This window comes from Monomorium pharaonis, chromosome 4, assembly GCF_013373865.1.
Source record: "Monomorium pharaonis isolate MP-MQ-018 chromosome 4, ASM1337386v2, whole genome shotgun sequence".
Taxonomy (NCBI): domain Eukaryota; kingdom Metazoa; phylum Arthropoda; class Insecta; order Hymenoptera; family Formicidae; genus Monomorium; species Monomorium pharaonis.
Window position 1 is genome coordinate 17,529,495 of NC_050470.1, and position 22,775 is coordinate 17,552,269.

At 33.2% G+C, this 22,775-nt stretch overlaps 1 protein-coding gene across 4 annotated transcripts in view; it reads left to right on the top strand.

Moving 5' to 3' along the window:
- LOC105837104 (eukaryotic translation initiation factor 2 subunit 2) overlaps positions 1 to 22,775 on the top strand; it is a 72,330-nt gene that overhangs the window by 25,920 nt on the left and 23,635 nt on the right. For 3 of the 4 annotated variants that reach the window (XM_036286488.1, XM_036286489.1, XM_036286491.1), the window contains one exon: positions 2,715 to 2,905. The exons of the other annotated variant lie outside the window; for it this stretch is intronic. In XM_036286488.1, coding sequence (XP_036142381.1) covers positions 2,715 to 2,905 — 191 coding nt within the window. The remainder of the gene's footprint in view (positions 1 to 2,714; positions 2,906 to 22,775) is intronic. 4 annotated transcript variants of the gene reach the window in all.

Genomic DNA, 22,775 nt, shown 5'->3' on the forward strand with positions numbered 1-22,775 from the left:
GACGCGAACATGCACTTTTTGTCAATTCTTGTGCCCCTGTCACGTTCGTAACCATATATCGCGTGAAAAGCAAAAGTACAAATCCCCACCATCTGTCCCGGGAGACGACGACGATAATAAAAATGACTACTACGACGTTTCTTAAAAATATTTTATATTTTACTCTTTATGCGAAATTTTAAATCGCGATATCTTTGCTTGTAAGTCACGTAGCGGAAAAATAAAAACACTTTTGTTATATAAATCGGATGCAAGCTATCCATTAAGCTTATTTAGAAATCGATCGATTCAGCCGTTATTGAGATACGATAATCTACGGAATCTTGCAAACGACGTCTCGCGTAAATAGAGGCACGGCAGTGCTTCGCGCGTGTACACTTGGCGCGAGGCACTCCCGTCCCTTTTGATGCTAAACTGCTCGTCAAATTTGATCGAGGTCGATAATGTAGAGTCATTTGTTTATCCTTGTTTATAAAAATATTTACTTCAAAATATTAGGTGTACAACTTTTCCGCCGTTTTCCAATAGATGGCGGTAAATGATGGTCGAAATAAATAGATTGTAGACATCATACAATAAGTTTAGGCATTTGTAAACATAACGCCATCGAAATATTAGTCGATTTGAGTCTGCATCATAAAGTTATTCTTGATTAAAAATGTCAGCTTACAAGCCAAATTTTCGTCATTTGCGGGAGGTTTTAATTTTTTGCTTCAATATAAAGAAATCTGCGGCTGAAGCTCATCGAATGCTCTCAAATAGTATGGTGAGGCCGCTATTAGTGAAAGAACGTGTCGAGAGTGGTTTCAATGCTTCAAGAACGGTGATTTTTAACGTCGAAGACCGGCATGGCAGTAGAAGAGAGAAAGTTTTGGAAAATGCAGAATTAGAGGCATTACTTGATCAAGACTCATGTTAAACGCTAGAAGAATTGGCAGGATTATTGGGAGTGACTCAACAAGCCATTTCAAAACGCCTGAAAGTCATGGGAATGATTCAGAAACAAGGAAATTGGGTATCGTAAGAGTTGAAGCCGAGAAATGTTAAACGGTGTTTGTTTGCTTACAAACAGCTGCTTGCAAGACAAAGATGGAAGGGATTTCTGCATCGTATTGTGACTGGGAATGAAAAATGGATTCATTACGATAACCCCAAGCGCAGAAAATCATAAGACTTCCCAGCCATGCTTCCACGTCGACGGCTAAACCGAATATTCACGTCTCCAAGGTCATGCTCTGTATTTGGTGGGACCAGCTCGGCGTAGTGTTATGAGCTACTAAAACCGACTGAAACATTTACAGACGATCGGTATCGAAAGCAATTGATGCGTTTGAGCCAAACACTGAAAGACAAACGGCCGCAATACAATGATAGACACGATAAAGTGATTTTGCAGCATGACAATGCTCGATCCCATGTCGCAAAGCCCGTCAAAACATACTTGGAAATGTTGAAATGGGAAGTTTTACCCCACCCGCCGTATTCTCCGGACATTGCTCCCTCTGACTATCACTTGTTTCGATCAATGACACACGGCCTGGCTGACCAGCACTTCCGTTCTTATGAAGAAGTGAAAAATTGGATCGATTTGTGGATCGTCTCAAAAGATGACCAATTTTTTCGACGCGGGATTCGTATGCTTCCTACGTATCAGAAAGATGGGAGAAAGTAGCGGCCAGTGATGGACAATACTTTGAATCATAAATGTATAGTTTTTCACAATACCAGTTTTTCACAATAACAAAGCCTCGAATTTCGAAAAAAAGCGGAAGCAAAGTTGTACACCTAATACAAATTATGTAGCTTATACGTAAAAATGAATGGCATTCCTTACTTCAGAATAGATTGAAGAATAAGACTATATTTATCAAATTACGATTAAAAGCCGTAAAAAAAGTTTTTTGTATGATCAAATTTTCAAAAATTTAGTAAAAACGTTTAGATAAATAAAATTTGATCACACAAATAACTTTTTTTATGGCTTCTAATCGTAATTTGATGCATATATTCTTATTCCTCAATCTATTCTGAACTGAGGTATGTTATTCATTTGTACGTATAAGCTACATAATTTGTATTTTAAATCAAATATTTTTATGAAGAAGAATAAACGATTCTATCTTATCGACCTCGATCAAGTTTGACGGGCAGTTTAGCATCCTCTTAAAGTGAAAAAAAAATTTCCTATTTTATGCAGCTTATACATTTTTTATTATTAAACTTACAGAAACTTAAAGCACATAATACTTTTTTGAAATTAAAGATTTTAAGCTTTAAAATCTTTTCTTTAAATGTAAATTTGTTGATTTTTAACGACGTTATAGTTATCTAAATTTTACTTATTTTTATGAAAATGTTTCTCATATTTGTAAGAAATGTATGTATGCGCATGTTTGTTTATGATTAATTCTCAAAATATTAATTAAAGCTAAGTTTATTTTATTTATTATATTCATTGTATAAAGAAAAAATTAGTATATTTATACAATAAAAGGTTTGAAAATGGAAATTTTTTTTGGTTCTTGAAAAGGTTAAATTTTTGAATTTTTGTAAAACTTGAATTAATTTTAACTTTTGAATTATTAATTTAAGAACACATACATTATCTTTTTATGCACTTGCCTATTTATTCTAATAATCTCACATAGGAATCAATATTTATTGACAATTTTTTCTGTCATTTGTTAATAGAAATTATTTATTTTTTTCTTTAGTGGAGGAACCGAGTTTGTGGATAGGCTCGGATAGAGACTATACGTACGATGAATTATTAGTTAGAGTATTCAATATCATGCGAGAGAAAAATCCTGACATGGTGGCTGGTAAGAAACAGAAGTTTGTTATGCGTCCTCCGCAAGTGGTGCGCATTGGAACGAAAAAAACATCTTTTGCTAACTTTACCGAGGTATGCATTATAATAAGAATCACAGTTATGTATAACTATAAAGAAATTTATGATTTAGAGATAAAAAAACAAATATATGTAACATAGATCATTTATAAATTACGTGTATAGATTTATAAATGTCTCAGAATTCAATTACCACAGTCTATTAAAGCACAAGTGGTTATTCTGAATTACCCTTACAATATTTTATATATACATATACAGGGTGTTAATAAACCTCCGCATAATATTTATACCATTATACAGCCCACGAAAATCGAAGACGAAAAGCTTTCTAAATTTTTTCGATTCCATGCGTATAGCTCTTATAATTATTGTCGGAAAATAGTGGTACACTAAAAAATTTTTGTAAAATTTTTTACAAAATTACAACTAAAATTACAACTATAATAGTGGGTAATTTATAAATTACCCACTATAATAATTGTAAATTTTTATGTGTATTTAATTTTATATATAAAGGGCATAGCGGAATAAGCAGGTGAAATCTGCCCTCGCACTAATTGAGCTCAAATTGATATCATTAGTTGGCACCCTTGAGATGTAAAACTTCCCCAAATATTAGCTACAAAATTGCATTTTTTGGGGAGTTATGGAGGGGGAAAGAAAAATTAAGAAAGTGGTTTTTTTCGAAAATGGTTGGACTGATTTTAATGAAACAAATATATGTTGTAAACATCGTTTAGATAAGTTTAAGAAAATTTTAAGTAATTTTTGTGGTGAAAAAAAACCCGATAAAAAAATTTTTGAATTTTTTATGAATTTTTTGAGGTGTGATGGTTCTGAGATACCACTTTTATATTTTTACAAAAACATCTCTAGATTTTCTTTTTTAACACATATTTTTTTCAAATCAATCGGAGTGGTGGAACATGGTTAAAAATAATAATTCACACCGCGCCGCCGTGCCGCGCCGCGCCGCGCCGGCTGGGCGACCGGGCCGCGGCGCACGGCGATTGTTGTTATGTTGAACTTCAGCGCAAAATTCATTACTATTCGCAACGCTGTTCGTAGCGGTCAGCGATAAGGATGGTCGACGATAGCTTATAACTAAAATTTACACATAGATTTTTAAACTGTACTACATAAATTGCGAAGCTAAAATAAATTAAAAGTTGATTGAAAACTTTCAGAGAATCATTTCATAGTATTTTCATTGATATACTTGAATTTTAAATCAGTGAAAGCGAATAATTTGTTGGAAATCCACTACAGCTTATGCTCTCTCGTAATTTTGCAAGCTTATCAGAACTGTATGTAAAATTAATATATTTTGTTATCCTTATACTAGCAGGCCAGCTTTTAGGAGATGTGCCGTAGTATTTTCAATGATAAACTACAGTTTTTAATTAATAAAACCGAATAATTCGCCGCTTATAAAAGTCTGCCGCTTCCGATTTTTTTTCGCAATTTTCCAATTTTATCGATTAAACGTGTAAAGTTAATATGTTTGACCACATTTTTTATATTTGCAGACCACTTAACAGCTTCCAGAAAATTTGTCATTATTTTCATTGATATACTTGAATTTTAAATAAATGAAAGCGAATAATTCATGAACAATTAGTTGTTTTCTATTTGGTAATTTTGCATGTTGGAATAAATTCCACAAATTGTAAAATCCGGCGTCTGTAAAAATTTCTACTTACATTTTATGAATATTACGTTTTGTGTACGATTTGTGACAATACAATTGTCAATAATGCGTAAATAGTTTGGTGTGGTAACATAATTCCTTTTTTTAGATGTTTTTGAGTAATTTTATATTTATTAGTAATTTTAATATTTTTTAAGTAATTCAAATATTGTTGTCGAATAATGTTAAATTATAAAATAATTTTGTCAAAAGATTTCATCAAATTATACATTAAACAGTTAAGCTTTTAATCAACTTTTAATATCTTTCTAGCTTTGCAATTTATGTAGTGCAGTTTAAAAATCTATATGTAAATTTTAGTTATAAGCTATCGTCGAGCATCCTTAGTCCCCATCGCCGACGGCTACGAACAGCGTTGCAATGACGCGGATATCTTTCCTCATACAACGACGATTGTCTTGTTTTCCTTCGTGCTCGTGTTTCCGTTATAGCTGTGCGTACATTGGTCGTATTTCACTATTTTCCGACAATAATTACACAGGCACACAAAAAAAAAAAGTGGTTGGTCCGGCGGACTAGACTAGTCAATCCTTATGTATTTTGACCCGCTGAATCCGAATCTAAGGTCAGAATTGCAAAGTTAGCTCGCATTTTCTAACCTCAAAAAAATTTTTTTTTTAAATATTGGTCCGGTGGGCCAGACTAGTCAATCCTTATGTATTTTGACCCGCTGAATCCGAATCCAAGGTCAGAATTGCAAAGTTAGCTCGCATTTCTTAACCTAAAAAAAAAAAATTTTTTTTTTAAATGTTGGTCCGGCAAACCAGATAGTTTATTTTTATGTATTTTGACCCGCTGAATCCAAATCCAAGGTCAGAATTGCTGAATTGGCTCATTTTTTCCTAACCTCAAAAAAAATTTTTTTTTTAATGTTGGTCCGGCAGACCATACTAGTCTATCCTTATGTATTTTGACCCGCTGAATCCAAATCCAAGGTCAGAATTGCTGAATTAGCTCATTTTTTCCTAATTTCAAAAAAAATTTTTTTTAGGTTAGGAAATGCGAGCTAATTTTGCAATTCTGACCTTGGATTCGGATTCAGCAGGTCAAAATACATAAGAATTGACTAGTCTGGCCCACCGGACCAATATTTAAAAAAAAATTTTTTTTGAGGTTAGAAAATGCGAGCTAATTTTGCAATTCTGATCTTAGATTCGGATTCAGCGGATCGAAATACATAAGGATTGACTAGTCTAGTCCGCCGGACCAACCACTTTTTTTTTTGTGCCTGTGTTATTATAGGAGCTGTACGCATGGAATCAAAAAAATTTAGAGAGCTTTTTATTTTCGATTTTCGTGGGCTATAAATATTAAGCGATGGTATAAATATTAAGCGGGGGTTTATTAACACCCTGTATATAAAATTATTTAATGATAATTTAATATTTTTTATTACAAATGCGTATAAAATCCGTTATGCGTTCCTTTTTCGGTCAGAAATTCGTTATTTTTCCACAAAACAATTATATTACACAAATAATTCATTATCTCCGTTTTTGTCCTACTAAAGATAGCACAAACAGTAAAATAATGCATTCCCATACTTTTTTCTGCATGCTTACTTTGTTTTCTGCTTTTATTTGTTATCACACTCGCATGTGCGTCATCTTGTAACACTCATACGGTAATGTATACAAACGTTCGCAGAATTCGTCTTTTCTGTAAACTTAACCCTCAAGGTACAAACTATAAAAAAATTACAATTAGTACGAAACTGGATTAGCGTAACCCTTCTACTTTGTTGGCTTACATCTCTGAATAAATTTAATCAATTTCAACGCATTTTTTTTCAATCGAAAAAAATTTAGAGTTATGATAGTCTTGGTTAAAAAGTCGAAGATATTATAAAAGAAAAGATTTTTTGAAAAGAATGAGAAGGAATAAAAAATTTTTTAAAATTTCCTTTTTTTTAAACGCCTGTATTTATTAGAAAAAAAAGATAAAGTAATTAACCCTCAATTCATATCTATGGGTCATTTTTGTCCTGCTTAAAACTACTATCCTTAATTTTTTGTACAACCGTGATGCTAGCGCTTTGTACTAAAAAAAATTTGGGGGGGGGGGTCTTTAGTGCATAAGACCAGCCTGGTCCGTTTGTTCTACTCTAAACGCCAGCCAGGTAAAATTTGAATAAGACGTTTTCGACATAAGTAAGCATTATGTAAGTAAAAATGACTTTCGAAAAAAAATTTTTTTTTGTTAATTAAGTATTTTCGGACACATACATGCATTTTAGAACATAATTATGTATATATTTTAAGATGAACAATGGAGGTTCTACAATGGAGGTTAGAAATCCAGAATACTTTAAGCAGACCAACAAAATTTAGCATTTATAATATTAGGAAGATTGGACATTAACTAATAAATGAAAAAAAGAAAAATATGTTTTTATTGTTTATATAAAAATGATAAAAAGACCAATCAATATTATGCTCGATGCAACAAATCCGTTTGCCATGATTATCGTTTAAATTGCTGTCGCAACTGCTTTTAAACTGTTCTTTTTCTATTTTTATAACAAAATTTTGTATTTTTACTATGTATTAAATAATAATTTGTTAAAACTTTAAGCTAAAAAAAATTGTTGATTTATTGATGTTTCCCTATTTTACAACGCTATTTATTATCCTCGAAAAATTACAATTTTTATATGATGTAATTGGATATTTGCTTTTATTCTACGTTGGTCAGACATTTTTTTTTTTGTAAAAAGGAACTTTTTTCCTTCCAGAAACTGATTAAAAAAAATTTTTTTTTTTAATTTTTATTATTGCTATATATTTCTTTTTAATTAACTTTTTTGTACTAATTTTTCTCGCTGTTTATTAAAAAATACATATTAAATTTTGGGAGGAGGGGGGTAATATAATGGTAGTTTCTTAAAGAGAAATGTTTAAAGAGTATACAGAGATTTTTTTTCAGATTTTTTAAATCATTATTTATATGGTTATAAGGGCAAAGACGAAAACGACCTATAGGTAGGGTTAGAGGATGCCGAAAAACACGGTAGAGGTTGAGGGTTAAAATGGTGGTCAATGGAAAGGTGAAAAAGTGAACATTAAGAATCTATGGTCAGATTTTTTATTCTATTCTAAAACTATATTTGGCGATATGAAAAATGTGATATTTTTTTATATTTTCCAATGTCACCAAAATAAGGCGTAATGTGAAATACTTCCATTTTTTTATGTAAATAAATAATTAAATATATTTTAATCCTTTTTGGATCAAACTGCCACATTTTCTTCTCAACTCAAAGCTCTATCTTTTGATGTAATTAACTTAGTAAAAATTGTTTGAATACCATTTTCGAACGCAAAAAGCTTCCTCTTTCAGATGCCGTGGTCAAAATTGACCTACGAAATCTTTGAAAAAAGTTACAATTCATTTTTTCGAAAAAAGCCGATTTTTTCGTAATTTTTTTCAAACATCCCATATTTTGAGTTCGAAAGCAAGTGGTCAGAACATCTTTAATGGTAGAAAGTGTCATCTGTATCTGTTTTAAAAGACCTTATCGCAATTTCTTCGAAAATTCAATACGGCAACTTCAATATGACTACTCAAAGTTTAGCAAATTAAAAAAAATCGATATTTCTTAGATTTTTTCATGGTGATCTTTCTAAATATAATCCAAAACCGACTAGAATTAATCAACACCACATATAAAATGCTTGGAAATTATAAACATTTTGATATTATTGTCAAATCATCGTCGGTTCTAAAAATCTATGATCTTTGTTGCAGAGACACTACCGCTGGCGTTAGCGTTACCCAGGATACACCGGCGTGGAGGTTGCTCGGTCGAATTTCTCTCTCTTGTGTGTTTGTGTGTCTGCTGTACACATGCACACACGCACGCGTGCACATACACACAGAGACAGACAGCATACAAAAGAGATACAAATCCGAACGAATAACCTCTACGTGTAGTTTGGGTGACACTATGTCGGCGGTAGTGTCTCTGCATCGGGAGTATCCCGTTTGGACACGTAAAGATTAGACACGGATCGATTGGATACGTAAAGAATGGCCACAGCACGATTGGTCACCGCACGATTGGACACACACACACACACACACACACACACACACACACACACACACACACACATTTACATGTGTTTGCAGATTTCCAATACAATTTACATAGGTCAGCGATTTGGACCCCTCTTGCACTCTTCTGTGCGTGCGTGCGTGCGTGCGTGCGTGCGTGCGTGCGTGCGTGCGTGTGTGCGCGCGCGCGGGCGTGCAGCATTCTCTGCGCCACATAGGTTTGCGACTTTCCACGCAAAATGAGATGCTCGCAATAATATGTATATAAACATTTGAAATTCACATTTTTTCTGGCAGAGCGACGCTTTTTTCTGTTAGATGTTTCTAAGGTTAGATAATTTATCATATGATATAATAATGTTTTTCACTAGAAGATTGCGGTGTCTAATAATGCAGTGCCTAATCGTGCGGTGTCCAATAATGCAGTGTCCAATAATGCGGTGTCCGATCGTGCAGTGTCCAATCGAGCCGTGTCCAATCGTTACGTGTCCAAAAGAAGGTCACCTCTCTGCATCAAATGGTTTGTCCGCGTCGCTATGCTCCGACATGCTCGTACTCACTCCAACGCATTCTAATAGGTTGGCGTCATCGGAATCAACGTATTGGAGTGCGTTGGGATGAATAGGAGCATGTTGGGGCATGTGACGCGAACAGACCCAAAGATTATAGATTCTTAGGACTGACAATGATTTGACAATAATATCGAAATATGTATAATTTTCAAGCATTTTATATGTGGTGTTGATTAATTCTAGTCGGTTTTAAATTATATTTAGAGAGATCACCATAAAAAAATCTAAGAAATATCGATTTTTTCGAATTTGCTGAATTTGAGCTGCCATATTAAAGTCGCGTATTAAATTTTCGAAAAAATCGCGATGAGATCTTTTAGAGCAGATACAGATGACACTTTCTACCATGGTAGAGATGTTTTGGCCACTTGTTTTCGAATTCAAAATAGGGATTTAAAAAAAAAATTTACAAAAAAAATTGATTCTTTTTTGAAAAAATAAGATGTAACTTTTTTTAAAGACTTTGTAGATTAATTTTGACGACGGCATCTGAACAAGGCTTTTCACGTTCGGAAATAATATTAAAAAAATTTTTACTAGGTTGATTACATCAGAAGATAGAGCATTGAAAATTCAAAAGAAAATGTGGCATTTTGGTTCAAAAAGGTTAAAAATATGTTATCAATTTTCTTTTTTTTTCTTTTTTTTCAATTTTTAATTTTTAACAAGTCGCGAAAAAATTTTAACGCAGATCTTGGCAGCGTTCCTAGCAATGATTTTTGCAACAAAAAGTAAAAAAATTTTTTTAACATTTGTTATAAACAAATTACCAAATAATTATTTTAGATTAAAATAAACTCAAATTAAATTTTGCATGAAAACCACAACAAAAACATGTATAATAACTCCCTTTATTATAAATAAATGTATAAACAATTTCTATATATATAGATGGGGTATTTACATGGACATATTAAACATGTTTTTGTCGTGTTTTTTTTTGCGTAGAATTGATTGGCGTTATTTATCTTAGTTTAGAATGATTATTTGTTAATTTGTTTATAACAAATTGTTTAAACAATTTTTGACAACTACCTTTGTTGCAAAAATCATTGCTAAGAACGCTGGCAAAAACTACGTTAACACTTTTTTGATATTACGACTTGTATAGCGGTTATATGCACATAGAAGTTTATAAATTTTTTGTAATAAATGGGGTTATTTACATGGATATTTATGTTTTTGTCGTGGTTTTTTGCATAGAATCGATTGGCTTGATTTATTTCAGTCTAAGATAATTATTGTTAATTTGTTTATAACAAATTGTTAAAAAAAATTTTTTGCAACCAACTTTTTGTTGCAAAAATTGTTGGTAGAAACGCTCCCAAGAACTGTGTTAACATTTTTTCGATATTGCGACTTGTTTCGCTATGAGACCTAATAAGTTGAAGTAACAAATAACATTATTAACTTTATGTTTATTTATCGACATTATTTGATAAAATAAAATTGTGCATTAAAAGAAGTGGTGGCTCCGATGGATTGATTCGCTGACAATTTATTCAGTTGAACCTCTTGTCGAATGTCACCATGGTTGCTGTTTACTTCTTTCGATGAAACATCTTTAAAATTGTAAATAGGAACTATATAAAAAAAAGAAAGCAACCGAATTAAAAATTAAACTTAATTATAAGTTAATTATAACTTAATTATAAATTAAAGAAAAATATAAGATATTATGTACCAAAACATTAATTAGTGGCTTTGCTTGAATAATATATGATAAAGGAAATCGGATTTCTTCTGCTACATTATTATGACTAGGGTACGTAGAATGTTGGTTGAGCGTAGGAGACTGACAATCTTTAGTAGCTTGATTAGACCTAGATTTTGAATTTTTTGCTACATTATAATCAATATTTGGATTGTGTGTTGAATTTTGAGTACCCGTAGAAGACTGACAATTTATAATACCTTGGTTTGAACTAGATTCTTGACTAGTGTTCATTACTTGTTTAATAGCCTTTGTAAATTCTGCAATTCTTGCCTCTGACTTTAAAATTTAAATATTAAAGTGTTAATATTATTTAAAAAATTATATGAGTGAATTTGATGGAAAAAAATAATTTAATAATAGTTTGACAGAATAATTTTTAAGTGTTTGTTAGAGCAATTTTAAATAGTAATTTTATAATTTAAATTTATTTATCTGCATTACTTGAGTTGCATGAATTTGAAGAGGTTGCATCTTTTGAAGCAGAAAATCTGATTCAGAAAATACTTCTGAATTAAAAGGACTGATTCCACATTTTTGAAAGGCATTAATTGCAGTTTCCATTTTAGCCGCTTGAATAAATGCTTTGCCAAATATAGAGAATAAGTTTTTCAAAGTGACTCGATTACCTTGCCTTGAAAAGTACAGACTTCTTTGTCAAAACACATGTTAAGCGGATCATTAAAACCCACATCTAGCGGCTGCATTTTGTGGGTACAGTGAGGTGGAAACCACAATATAATTACACCATTTTCTCTTGCTAAATCAATTACTTTCAGATTTTTTAGACTTTTGGATTATCTGGCTTTGCTTGGGAGAATTGTACAAACTTCTCAAACCATTTTGTAAATATATCCAGTTTTATGGAATTCTGCCCAAGCTCCAAGCGGTATATCATGTACAAATTCCAAGTTTTTCTTCACTCGGAATATTAACATTGGAGGCATAAAGGCATCTGCTGCTGACATACAAATTTCAGCTATTACACTTTTATCTCTTTCACTAACAGTTAGCCCTTCAACCTTTTCTTCTTCTTCTTTTGGCTTCGTCTTCTTTTGGCAATTATCTTTGGTGATGATTTAGACACGATAGATATACTTGTTTCATCCACATTATAAATTCTGTCAGGCGTAAACTTATACTCATCCAAAACATTTTTAGTAGAGCCAAGAATTCTTCAACAGCTTGTTTATTAAATTCATTTACTCTGGAAGAAGATGCGTGCTTGGCTTTTCTATGAGAAAACTCATGTCTACTCATGAAACTGCGTAATTAGTCTTTACCAGTCTCTTCTACATAAACATTACAAAAATAAAATTATAAAAATACGGTGATTAAGCTAAATAAAAGTATTTTTTATTATATTTTAATATTTTACTTTTTTCATGGTTAAATTTATGGAGGATTTGTAAATGTTCAGCAAATTCAAATGCTAACTTTCTCACTTCTGTTCCATCGAGACCTATTTACTCTCCATGTCTGAGATGTACCGAGCCAAAGCTTCTTCTTGCTCATCAGTGAAAGTACGTATAAACCCTACAACTAAAATGAAAGTTTTAGCATAGGAAATGAATTATAATTAAAACAAAAAGTACCTTTGCTGTGATGATTTTCTACTTGTAAAAGATCATCAGAAATTTCTCTAAGTTTCTTTTGAAGAGTGAATCTTGGGATATCAAATTCATTTGCAATGTTTTTACATGATTTTCCCTTGAGCACTTTTTGAGTGGCCAAGTGCATTTGTCCATCGACCCAACTACGTCTGTCTATTTTTTTCTTATAATTCCTAACCATCACTATTATATTTACACTTGTATTTTTAATATTTTATACACTAATTAATACTAATTAAAACTAATTATAAAAAGTGTACATTTGCATCAGCCTTTTTTTTTTTTTTTTTTTTTTTTTTTTTTTTTTTTTTTTTTAAAGGTTTAATGTGTCAAATCTGATGCAGATATGCGACACGTATGTATCTTGTCCTTGCAGGCACAGTATCCTGTCGCTCTCGTTGTATTGTTCTTGCACTGGTTTTTGTGGCCTGATATATATTATCTTGAAATTCTATCCGTTCTGGATTCAGGGTTTAGTTAGTTTCCTTTTCTCGTATCCTAGTCCTTTGTCATAGATTCTGAGTAACTAGATGTTCCAACTTTTCGTTCACGTTGTCACACTGCCATCTGGTGGTATTTCTGTATCTTTTTCTTGCTATGGGTCCTTCTTCCTGTTTTTTCTCTTTTTTGATGGTTGGATTCTCCCTTGACTGTTTCTAACATTCTTGTATTTGCCTCTCTGATTGTTTATTGTCTTGACCTTTTCTAAGTCTTTGTTTCATTCAATTTTATTCCTTTCTTTACTTCTCTTTTCTGATATTAAATTGTTTGTTTTTGTATATATAATTTCTATTATTTCTAATAGTGCTTCTAGGAAGTACTCTTGCTGGTCGTTCCTTTGAATTATGTGTTTGAATCTTTTAATTACCATATTTTTTCCTTCTTGTTTTCTTGTGATTTCTTCCTTTCTTTCATGTATTTCTTGGCTCCCCTTATTAATGAGATATGTTGTGTTACTCTCTTGGTTATAGGTCCATTCATCTTCTTGGTTTTCATCTTCCATCAATTGTCTTTCGCTCTTCTCTTTATTTCTTTCTCTTTGTATATATGCTGTCCTGTTCTGTTGTTGACGAGCTCGTTGGTCCTTGTTACTTACTCTGTTTTCATTTTCAATTTCTTTTTTATGTCTTTCCCTTCCTTTTATTACTGCGTCCCTGTAACTTGTTGATCGCCGTCCCAATGCTTGTTTAGCTTTTGTTATAGAAATTTTTGTTCCGCTGCATGTCTAAGAATATTTCTTTGGTTTGTGAATTTTTTGCACATTTTACTGTTTGCTTTGTGTGTTTCTCTATAGTTCTTACATTTTGGCGTTTTTTCGCATATACCATGTGATGGATCTTTACAAATTATGCAGGTTCTTTCTTTTTCTTTACACACTGATTGAACATGACCGAATCTATAACATTTAAAGCATTGTTTCACATTAAGAATATATGGTCTTATTTTGATTTTACTAAATCCTTCATATATTGATAGGAACTGAGGCATTCTATTGCCTCTGAATGTGACTACAATATTATCAGTGGCTATGGTTTCTATTTTTTTAATCTTTTTGTGATTAATCTTTCCATTTTTTGTATGTCTTTATGTTCATTTAGTGCGTTCACTAGTTCTTTGATCTTATCCGGCCAGTCTGTAACTACATCTTTTATACTCATATTTCTTTCTAGTAATCTATACTTTAATTCTTTTATATTATCAAGTTTTCTTATTACTTTATTAGCTCTGTCTATTCCTATATAGTGGATGTCTGCTGTTCTAAAACCAGTCTTAGTGTAATTATCTGACTTTAAATTTTCCTTGGCACTTAATATTTTGAGATCATTTCTCTTTCCTCTTTTTTCCATGTATTCCTGTTTTACTCTCACTGATATTATGCAGTCACCTTTATGTCCTGTTTTAAATTCCTTGTCCTCTCTTTTGTTTAGTTGTATGTCAGTGCCTTCGTAGTTATACAGGATCTTACCGTTTAAAGTATACCGTTTCCCTCTTTGACTCGTCGTCCGTGTAATTCGTAGCTGACTTTGTTGTCTGTTGCAGTGAATTTTCCTTGTCAGAGCAAGATTCAGATGTCACGCTGGCTACTTCAATTTTGCTTGTTTCTTCCTGTTTTTGCGTTTTCCTCTGCTTTATGTCCTCTTGTTTCATCTCCTCCTTTACTTGTCTTTTCTTTTTGCCCGCATTCTTCTTCTTTTTACTACCCATTTCGTCGGTTACCGCTTGCGTGTATTCTTTGCCACTATCTTTTTTCTTATTTTTTAAGTCTTTTCCCGTTATCAACACTGGGTTAACGCCTATTATTTCCTGTACACTTTTTTCTGTAATCATATTCTCGATCCCCCAATCTTTTTCACTTACTCTCTGCACTTTATTTTCCGTATGATTGCAATTATCGCTATTTTTCAAATTAGCTTTGTTTTCATCCCTTAGCGCTTGCGCACACTCCCTTCTACTATGTTCCATGTGCGATTCTGGAACTATAACCCCAATTTCCGCCGATTCCTTTACTGTATCACACTTTCTATTGACTATTTTTCCATTCCTCGCCAATTCCCTTTTCAGGGGATTAATTGGCGCTCCTCTAGCGGCTCTAGCCCTAAAAAGGGCTAATTGTATATGTTTTGGTCTGCGCGGCAGCTTTACTATTTCTTACTACACCCGTACACCGCGCGCTCTCTCACCAGACTGTCTTTGACTTGTATTATTTTACAGGTTAAGAGAGCTCAGCCGATTTGATTGCTGTTACGTGTGAGATGCACGTAATGTGAGAGATGGATTGCACTGGTATTTTAAAGTGTTTATTTTAACGTTTTATAGACTTTTGTTTAACTTCTAGTTGTTTAGTACAGAGACTGACTCTAATCATTGAGAGGGATCCTTATATTAAAGTCGGAATAAGTTAGCATCGTCCAATCATAGGAAGTGCTCGTAAGGCGGAAATAGCTATTGGTTGATTTCTTAAAAAGGAGAGAATTTGATAATTGATATCTATGTCATAAAGAATAGTTTGGGTGGGATGCAGGATGTTTACAGGACGAGGAAACAGACAAATATTAAGTTTAAAAAGACCGTAGATAGAAAAAGTTATCAATAAGTAAGGATCTGGTATGATATATCAGGATAGTTTTAAGACATAGTTTGTACAGGGTGATTAGATAGAAATATTTTAAAGAAGAGAATTTTTATCGTGTCTAGGCACGTAACATTGCGCAGCCGCTGTCGCAGCGCGCTGTGTGCCACTCGTGCCCACACCTGAGGTACCACGCATGCCCCATTTTAACACAATTTTTAATTATTTATTAAATTATTTACAAAGATTTTCAGAAGAAAAAGAAGAACAAGGGTCGAAAGTTTAACCCTCAAACTATCGAATGAGTTTGGCTTCATTTGGAAAAATTATTTTCAAGTCGTATCGAGCGAATGAAAAATTAAGCCAACCTTTTTTTTTGCTCCAAATTTTCAGTTCGCTAAATTAATTGATGAACTTTCTTTTTGATATCGTAAGTTCAGAGAAAAATACTAGAAGCATTTTTGATTAAGTTTTCATAAAAATTTAATTTTTATCATTCATTAATATTGTTAATATTTGTGTACCCCGTTCCTGTTACACAATGTACTATTGTATTATGTAAAGAGCAGAAAAGATAAACTGTATTCTACTAATTTTTAGTTTAAAATAAATTTTATTTAAATTATTTTTTTAATTTGCAAAATATATATATAAAACATTATAAAACAATTGTAAATTAAAGATAAGAAAACAAATTTATATAACATTGGCTTTTTATAAGCGAATGTGTATAATCTTTCTGTTTTTTTTGTATCATATAAATATTCTTTATTGTATTATTTTAATATTCAGCAATTTTTTTATTATAAAAATGTTAAATATAATTAATAATTATTACAAAAATAATCATATCGTTTAAAAATATTTGTTACATTATCTGGTTCTTTAAAGTGGTTTTTTCATGTATGAAAAAACTGAAGAATGTACAACAATATATTTTATCTTATTATTACTATCTTGTACTTGAACTTTTGACGTATCTATTCCCTTAGATTCTAGTACGTTATCTCTACCTGCTAAATATACTCTACCCTTGATGGGTTTAAAATTTATAAGGTATTTTTTATTAAATGTCATGTGAGACGTACAACCACTATCAATAATCCATTCGTATTGATTTAATTCTGGACAAGTATTAACATTAAACGCGTGAAAAGTAGAATAATCCGGCTTTTCCTCGGATGCAAGATTTACTTTCTTATTTGAATTATCGGTATTATTATTTTTTCAATTTTTACCGCTATTTTCCTCTTGCTCGAATTTATCTTTACGATAATAACAATGTTTAGCCATATGGCCGATCTTACCGCAAACAAAACATTTTTTCTTATTGTCCTTCTTACGGAAGTTTTTAGCTGCGTACACCGACTCTCTGTTGTCTTTGTCGCCGTTGTTCTTATTTAGCAACTCTCTCTCTTTCTCTCTCAGGATTTCCAGGATCTCATCCAGTCGTTTTTCTCGCTGGGTCTTCAATATTTCCCGGATCTGAGCAAATTTATTGTGAAGTCCTCGAACAACGCTGTATACGACCTGTCGTTCCGTTGTATTCAGTCCCGATGATGCGCATTTCATCGCCAAGCCTCGCGCTCGACTCACGTAGTCGGTGACTGTCTCGCTGTCAATTATTTTAATGTTCTTTAGCTCTTCTTCTGCGTCGATAGCTCTATCCTCTGCAGGTCCGGCATATGTATCGCTTTCCACAGTCGTTTGACATTCGTCTCATTAACCGCTGTAACAATATATGTGTACTCAAAGCGCGGTAAAGTTAAATTAAAAGATCGGTTTGTATAACATTTATCTCCTACAAAGTGCCTTCCGAAGAATTCTGTATACATTATTAATTAATTTTTTAATTATTTTTATCGCCCTAAGTATACGTGTAAACGCATATTTTGAGAAGCTGCTGAATTTTTAAGAGTTCTGGACATCATAAAATATTTTTCGTGTGATTCTGATCAGATTTAACCGTCGTTTGAAGAATTCTGTTCAAGAACATTAATTTTTAAAAAATTTTTATGGCGCTTAAACGCAATCATAATTACACGTGAAAGATCTTATATTGCACAGAACTCTTGAAAAATTAGCAGTATCTCAGCAAGATTCACGTTTACACGTATATTTTTAACCATAAAGATTATTAAAGAATTAATGTTTACTGGCCGAACTTTTTGAAAGACGCTTAAATACATTTAAAACTGCCGAGAAAATATAATGCACAGAACTCCCGAGTGTCAACCAGCATCTTACATTAAAGATCTTTTGGGGCGAGAAAATGATAAAAAATTAAAATAGTAATGTTTTGCCAGAACTTTCTCTAGATATCATATAAAATTTGAAGTTTATTAAAGCACTGCGAGACATGTTATTAAAATTTTTGTAGGACACAGTGATTTACTGTGTGAACCTGGCAAATTACTATACTAATGAATTTTTTTGTTTCAATGAGCAGAAATCTGTGTTTAATCTATGATAAACTCTAGAACTATTGAAAATAAAGCTAGAACTCAATAGTTTATGATTTTCTAAGAATTAATATGTCAGCTTTCTACACACCATTATAACTACCAATACTAATACAATGCAATTAGACTTTTTGAGAAAAAATTGTAAGAGACAATTTTATTGCAGATTCTTGTTTGGAAGAATTATACGAACATATTAAACAAAAATGTAACTTAGAAAAAGTTGGGGATTTTGGGAATATTTCTGTAAAAATATGAAAGTGATATCAGGGTAAAATATTACTCTAAAAAAAATTCTTAAAAAGGTTTAAATAATTTTTTGTGGGTGTTTTTTTTAAAAAAAATTTAAAAAAGATTTTGTTAAGTAGTCTTATCGATCTACATAACATATTTTTTTTTTCATCAAAATCGGTTCAGCCGTTTTCGAGAAAAATCACTTTTTCGATTTTTCTTTTCTCCATAACTCCTACAAAAATGCATTTTTTAGATAAAATTTATAGGAATGTTATATCACACTGATATGATATTATATCACAACTTATGATGTCAATTTTGATTTGATACGTGCGTGGGGCAGATTTTATATACTTATTCCGTTAAGCCCTTTAGTTATAAAAATTTATCTTAATTTTATTAGTATATTAATTCTTCTGACCGGTATATGTTTAATGTACATAAACATATACCGGTCAAAAATTTACATAATGTAAATAAACATATCAATGGAATGTAGATCGCTTAATGATCTGCATCGGATTTTAGTGAAGAATATAATTTTTCTGTTAAATTAAATTTCTCTTAGTTTTATTTTAAACTGCGCGCTGACAGATTTCCTCAGACTTGAAACACAGTTACTAAGCTAAATATTGATGCTCAAAAGCATCTTAAAATCCGCCCTTCTCTCCTTCCCCGAAAAACTAAATTAATTTATTGCGAAAAATAAAACCTCAGCTGGGGTTTAAACCCAGATCTCTCATAATTCCGTGAGGGCATCTTAGCCAATTCGACCACCAAGGCATGTGGTATTATTCTTTGCAATAACTAGTATATCTTAAAGCATCTCCTTTTAGGCGATATATATATATATATATATAAAACATATAATAATACTAGTACATCAATTCTTCTGATCGGTATATGTTTAAACATATCAATGAAATGTAGATCATCTAACGGTCTCCATCGGATTTTAGTAATAAACAAAATTTTTCTATAAAATTAAATTTTTTAGCTATATTTTAAACTGCGCAGCGACAGGTTTTGTCAGATATGAAATACAGTTACTAAGCTATTTAATTTAATATGAAAATTATATTTATCACTAAGATCCAATGCAGACCGTTAAGCGATCTACCTTTCATTGATATATTTGAATTTTGCTTCCAATAGAAAGGGTTTCCGGATACATGCCGCGTCCTGGTACAGCGTTGCGTCGACGTTTCGCAAACATTGAAATTTGAATCATCAGGTCTAGAAGCTCCGATACTGAGCTCTCTTGGATTGTAACCGTCCTTATATACCCCTTGTCCTGGAGGTAGGAAGGGGATGAGGAGAGGGCACGGAGCTATTCATCTAACAGTTCATTGGCCTACCATTGATCAACTGTTGGTCAATTTTAATACAATATTGGCTTATTATTTGCTAATTAATATGTGCTATTTGGAAATGTTTTTAATTGATTAATTAAAAAAAACCGGGAGGACAGTGTGTCAAATTGGGCTTATTTGATAATCTTTATCACAGTTAAGGTTATTGGGATGTTTCAAAATTTCTAGACTTTTACGATGTTTCTTGGCAAAGTAACCTTGAGAAGGAGCTAGCATTGTAGCTTTTTTGTATTGCACGGAGTGTCCATCCAGTCTCCATCCAGTGTTCGGCTAAGGTTGATTGAGAAAAGTGGCCGTATTTGGTACACCGTTGATTTCGATGTTATTTCGTGTACTAATCTTTCTCCCGGTTTCTCCTATGTACACTTTTCCGCAAGAGCGGGGGATTTTGTATACACTTGGTGATTCTAAGCATTGTCTCTGATTGTTCGGATTAGGAAGTAACTGGAAAATCTTTTTTTGGTTTGAAGATCACTTTTATATTGTGTCTACGCAAATTTTTGCTAATGCGTTTTGTCGTATTTTGAAGATATGGAAGGAAAGCTATCTTGTTCTCTTCTCTTTATTTTTTTTTTTCTTTATTCGGCGTTTTAATGTTGAGACTGGAAATTTTGTTCTTCAATCTTTGAACTGTTTGACTGATATTTGTACTACTATATTCATTTTTTGTTAGAACTTAATTAAGATGTTCTAATTTCCCATTCAAAAAAGTTCAGAAATTGTGAGGGCTCTATATATCAGTAAACTAATGACTGAATTCTTTTGGGAAGGATGATGGTGAGTGTTAGTTTTGTGTTAGTTAGGTGTGTGTTAGTTTTCGATAGACCTGATGGCTTAAAGTACCATCTCTGTTTCTCCTTCTAACCAACACATCTAGAAAAGGATTTGGTTGTTTTGTTCTACTTCCATTGTAAACTGAATGTTTGGATGTTAAGAGTTGAGAAAGGCAGGAAATTGAGGCAGAATATCTCTGCCATGGCTCCAAGTCACAAAAGTATCATCAATATATCGGAACCATATAGATGATTTGAGAGGTGCGTTTTTTAGAATTTGATTTTCAAAATGTTCCATAAAGATATTTGCGATGATGGGTGAGATGGAAAATCCCATTGCTGCTCCAGAAGTTTGTTCAAAGAATTCTTCTTGGAAATAAAAATAAGTTGACGTTAAACAGTGTGTTGTGGCCTTTTGGTGGATAGAGGAACACAGGTATTTGGGATTGTCCGTCGATACTCCTCGGGTCAGGTTTCTTGAGAGATTGTAGCCGATTGTCGTATAATAATGTATATATATTTAATATCTTGATTACATTGAGTTACACTGATTTGATTCGTTAATATTCGTGACAAATATAAAAGAATAAGCGACATACGTTTGTCGCTGTATAATGTGTAGCAAAGCCCGCTCGTTATCTGTACCTCGGTGTTTATATACACCGATTTTTGGTGTATAACCGGGGAGGGTACTTCCCGGTCACTGGCCTTTGGTCAATGTTCTTGCTTAACCAGCAATTGCTAGCTATGCAGATTCCACCCCAAAATCAGGAGATTTTGGGTGTTGTTTATTAAGCAACCGGGTGCAATGCCCGGTGCGACGCTCAGTATGTAGGCCGGGCGATGTCCGCGCGCGAGGTGTCATTTGACACCTTATATCGCTTGCGACATTTTTTGTGTGAGTGCATTACACTCACAACAAGTGTTCTATTAATGGAAGGAGGTTCGTAAAAATTTTGTCGGATTTCCTGATAATGTTCAAAGTGTTCTGAACTGGAACATTTGTAAACAATGAGATTATATCAAAACTTACAAAGATATCATTAGTTTTTGTTTTGATTTTAGTGATTTCGTTCACAAAATCTATTGAATTCTTAATATTAGAATCATTGAGTCCAGTAAGTTCTTGGAGAGGTGAGATAGCGGGCTAAATTATAGGTGGATGCATCTATGTTGCTAACAATGGGGCGTAATGCCACTGATTCTTTATGAATCTTAGGAACGCCGTAGAGTCTAGGAGCCGAAGATTCTTTGGAGATTAAATTTCTAAGAGTTTGAGGAAGAAAATCTACATTTCTAAGAAAAGAGATCGTTTTCTTCTTTATAGTGGAAGTCGGGTTGCGTTTAAGTTTTTTATAAATTTTGTGATCTGAGAGTATGGCTTTAATTTTATTGCAGTAGTCTTTCGTATTTATAACCACCGTGTTCCCTTTGTCTGCTGGTAGAATTAAAATGTTGTTTTATTTCAAATTTCTGAGTGCTAAGCGGCTTTTGTCTGCTTATATTTTGGCTGGGGAATTTTACCTTATGGAAAATATTGGCCGTCCGTCTTCTAATGTTGTTTCTTTCTTCAGGAGAAAGGTGAAAAATAGCGGTCTCAATTTGGCTGATGATTTCTTCCTTAGGAATGTTAGTAGATTGCGAAATTAAGTCCTTTGGAAATGACAGAAACTTTAAATGGAGATAGAGTTTAACTGCTAAGATTCTTTACTGTATGTGTAGAAACTGGAGTTCGGACCTGAGGACTGATCTTATCATACTTACTTTTTTGTTTTCGTGTTCTTGTCTCAGCGGAACGGATGGCTTGTTTATATGTTTGTGACGGTTCGCCTTTCCCGAACGGACAGGCTCGCCGGGTACCAGGATTCGAGAGGGGGGAAACCAACTTGCGCACACCGATGTTAAAGTAATAAGTCTTTATTAGAAGCCTTAGCCTAACTTACATATTGCTTATGCTACCTTATGTACTACTTAGTTTATGCGGGTATATACAGCAATGTACAGCTTAGCCTAGTGACGTCAATCGGACGGGAGCGCGCTAGTGCGCTGCACCTTAGAACGCGGTCGCGACCCGTGGTCGCCGGCGAGAACCGGCGGGCAGGGCGGCCAGGTAACCTGCCCCGTTGGGGATGACAGGGACAGCCGAAGGCCGGCAAGAACCGGGCGGCAGAACGGCCAGGTGGCCTGCTCCGTTGGCGGACACAAGGATAGTCGAATGCCGGCGAGAACCGGGCGTCGGAGTGGTCCGGAGACCTACTCAGTCGACAGGACGGAACTGGTGTCAGGTCTAGATCGCGCCCGGCTTATATACCCGCCGGGGCGATCCCCACGCGCTCTCAACTG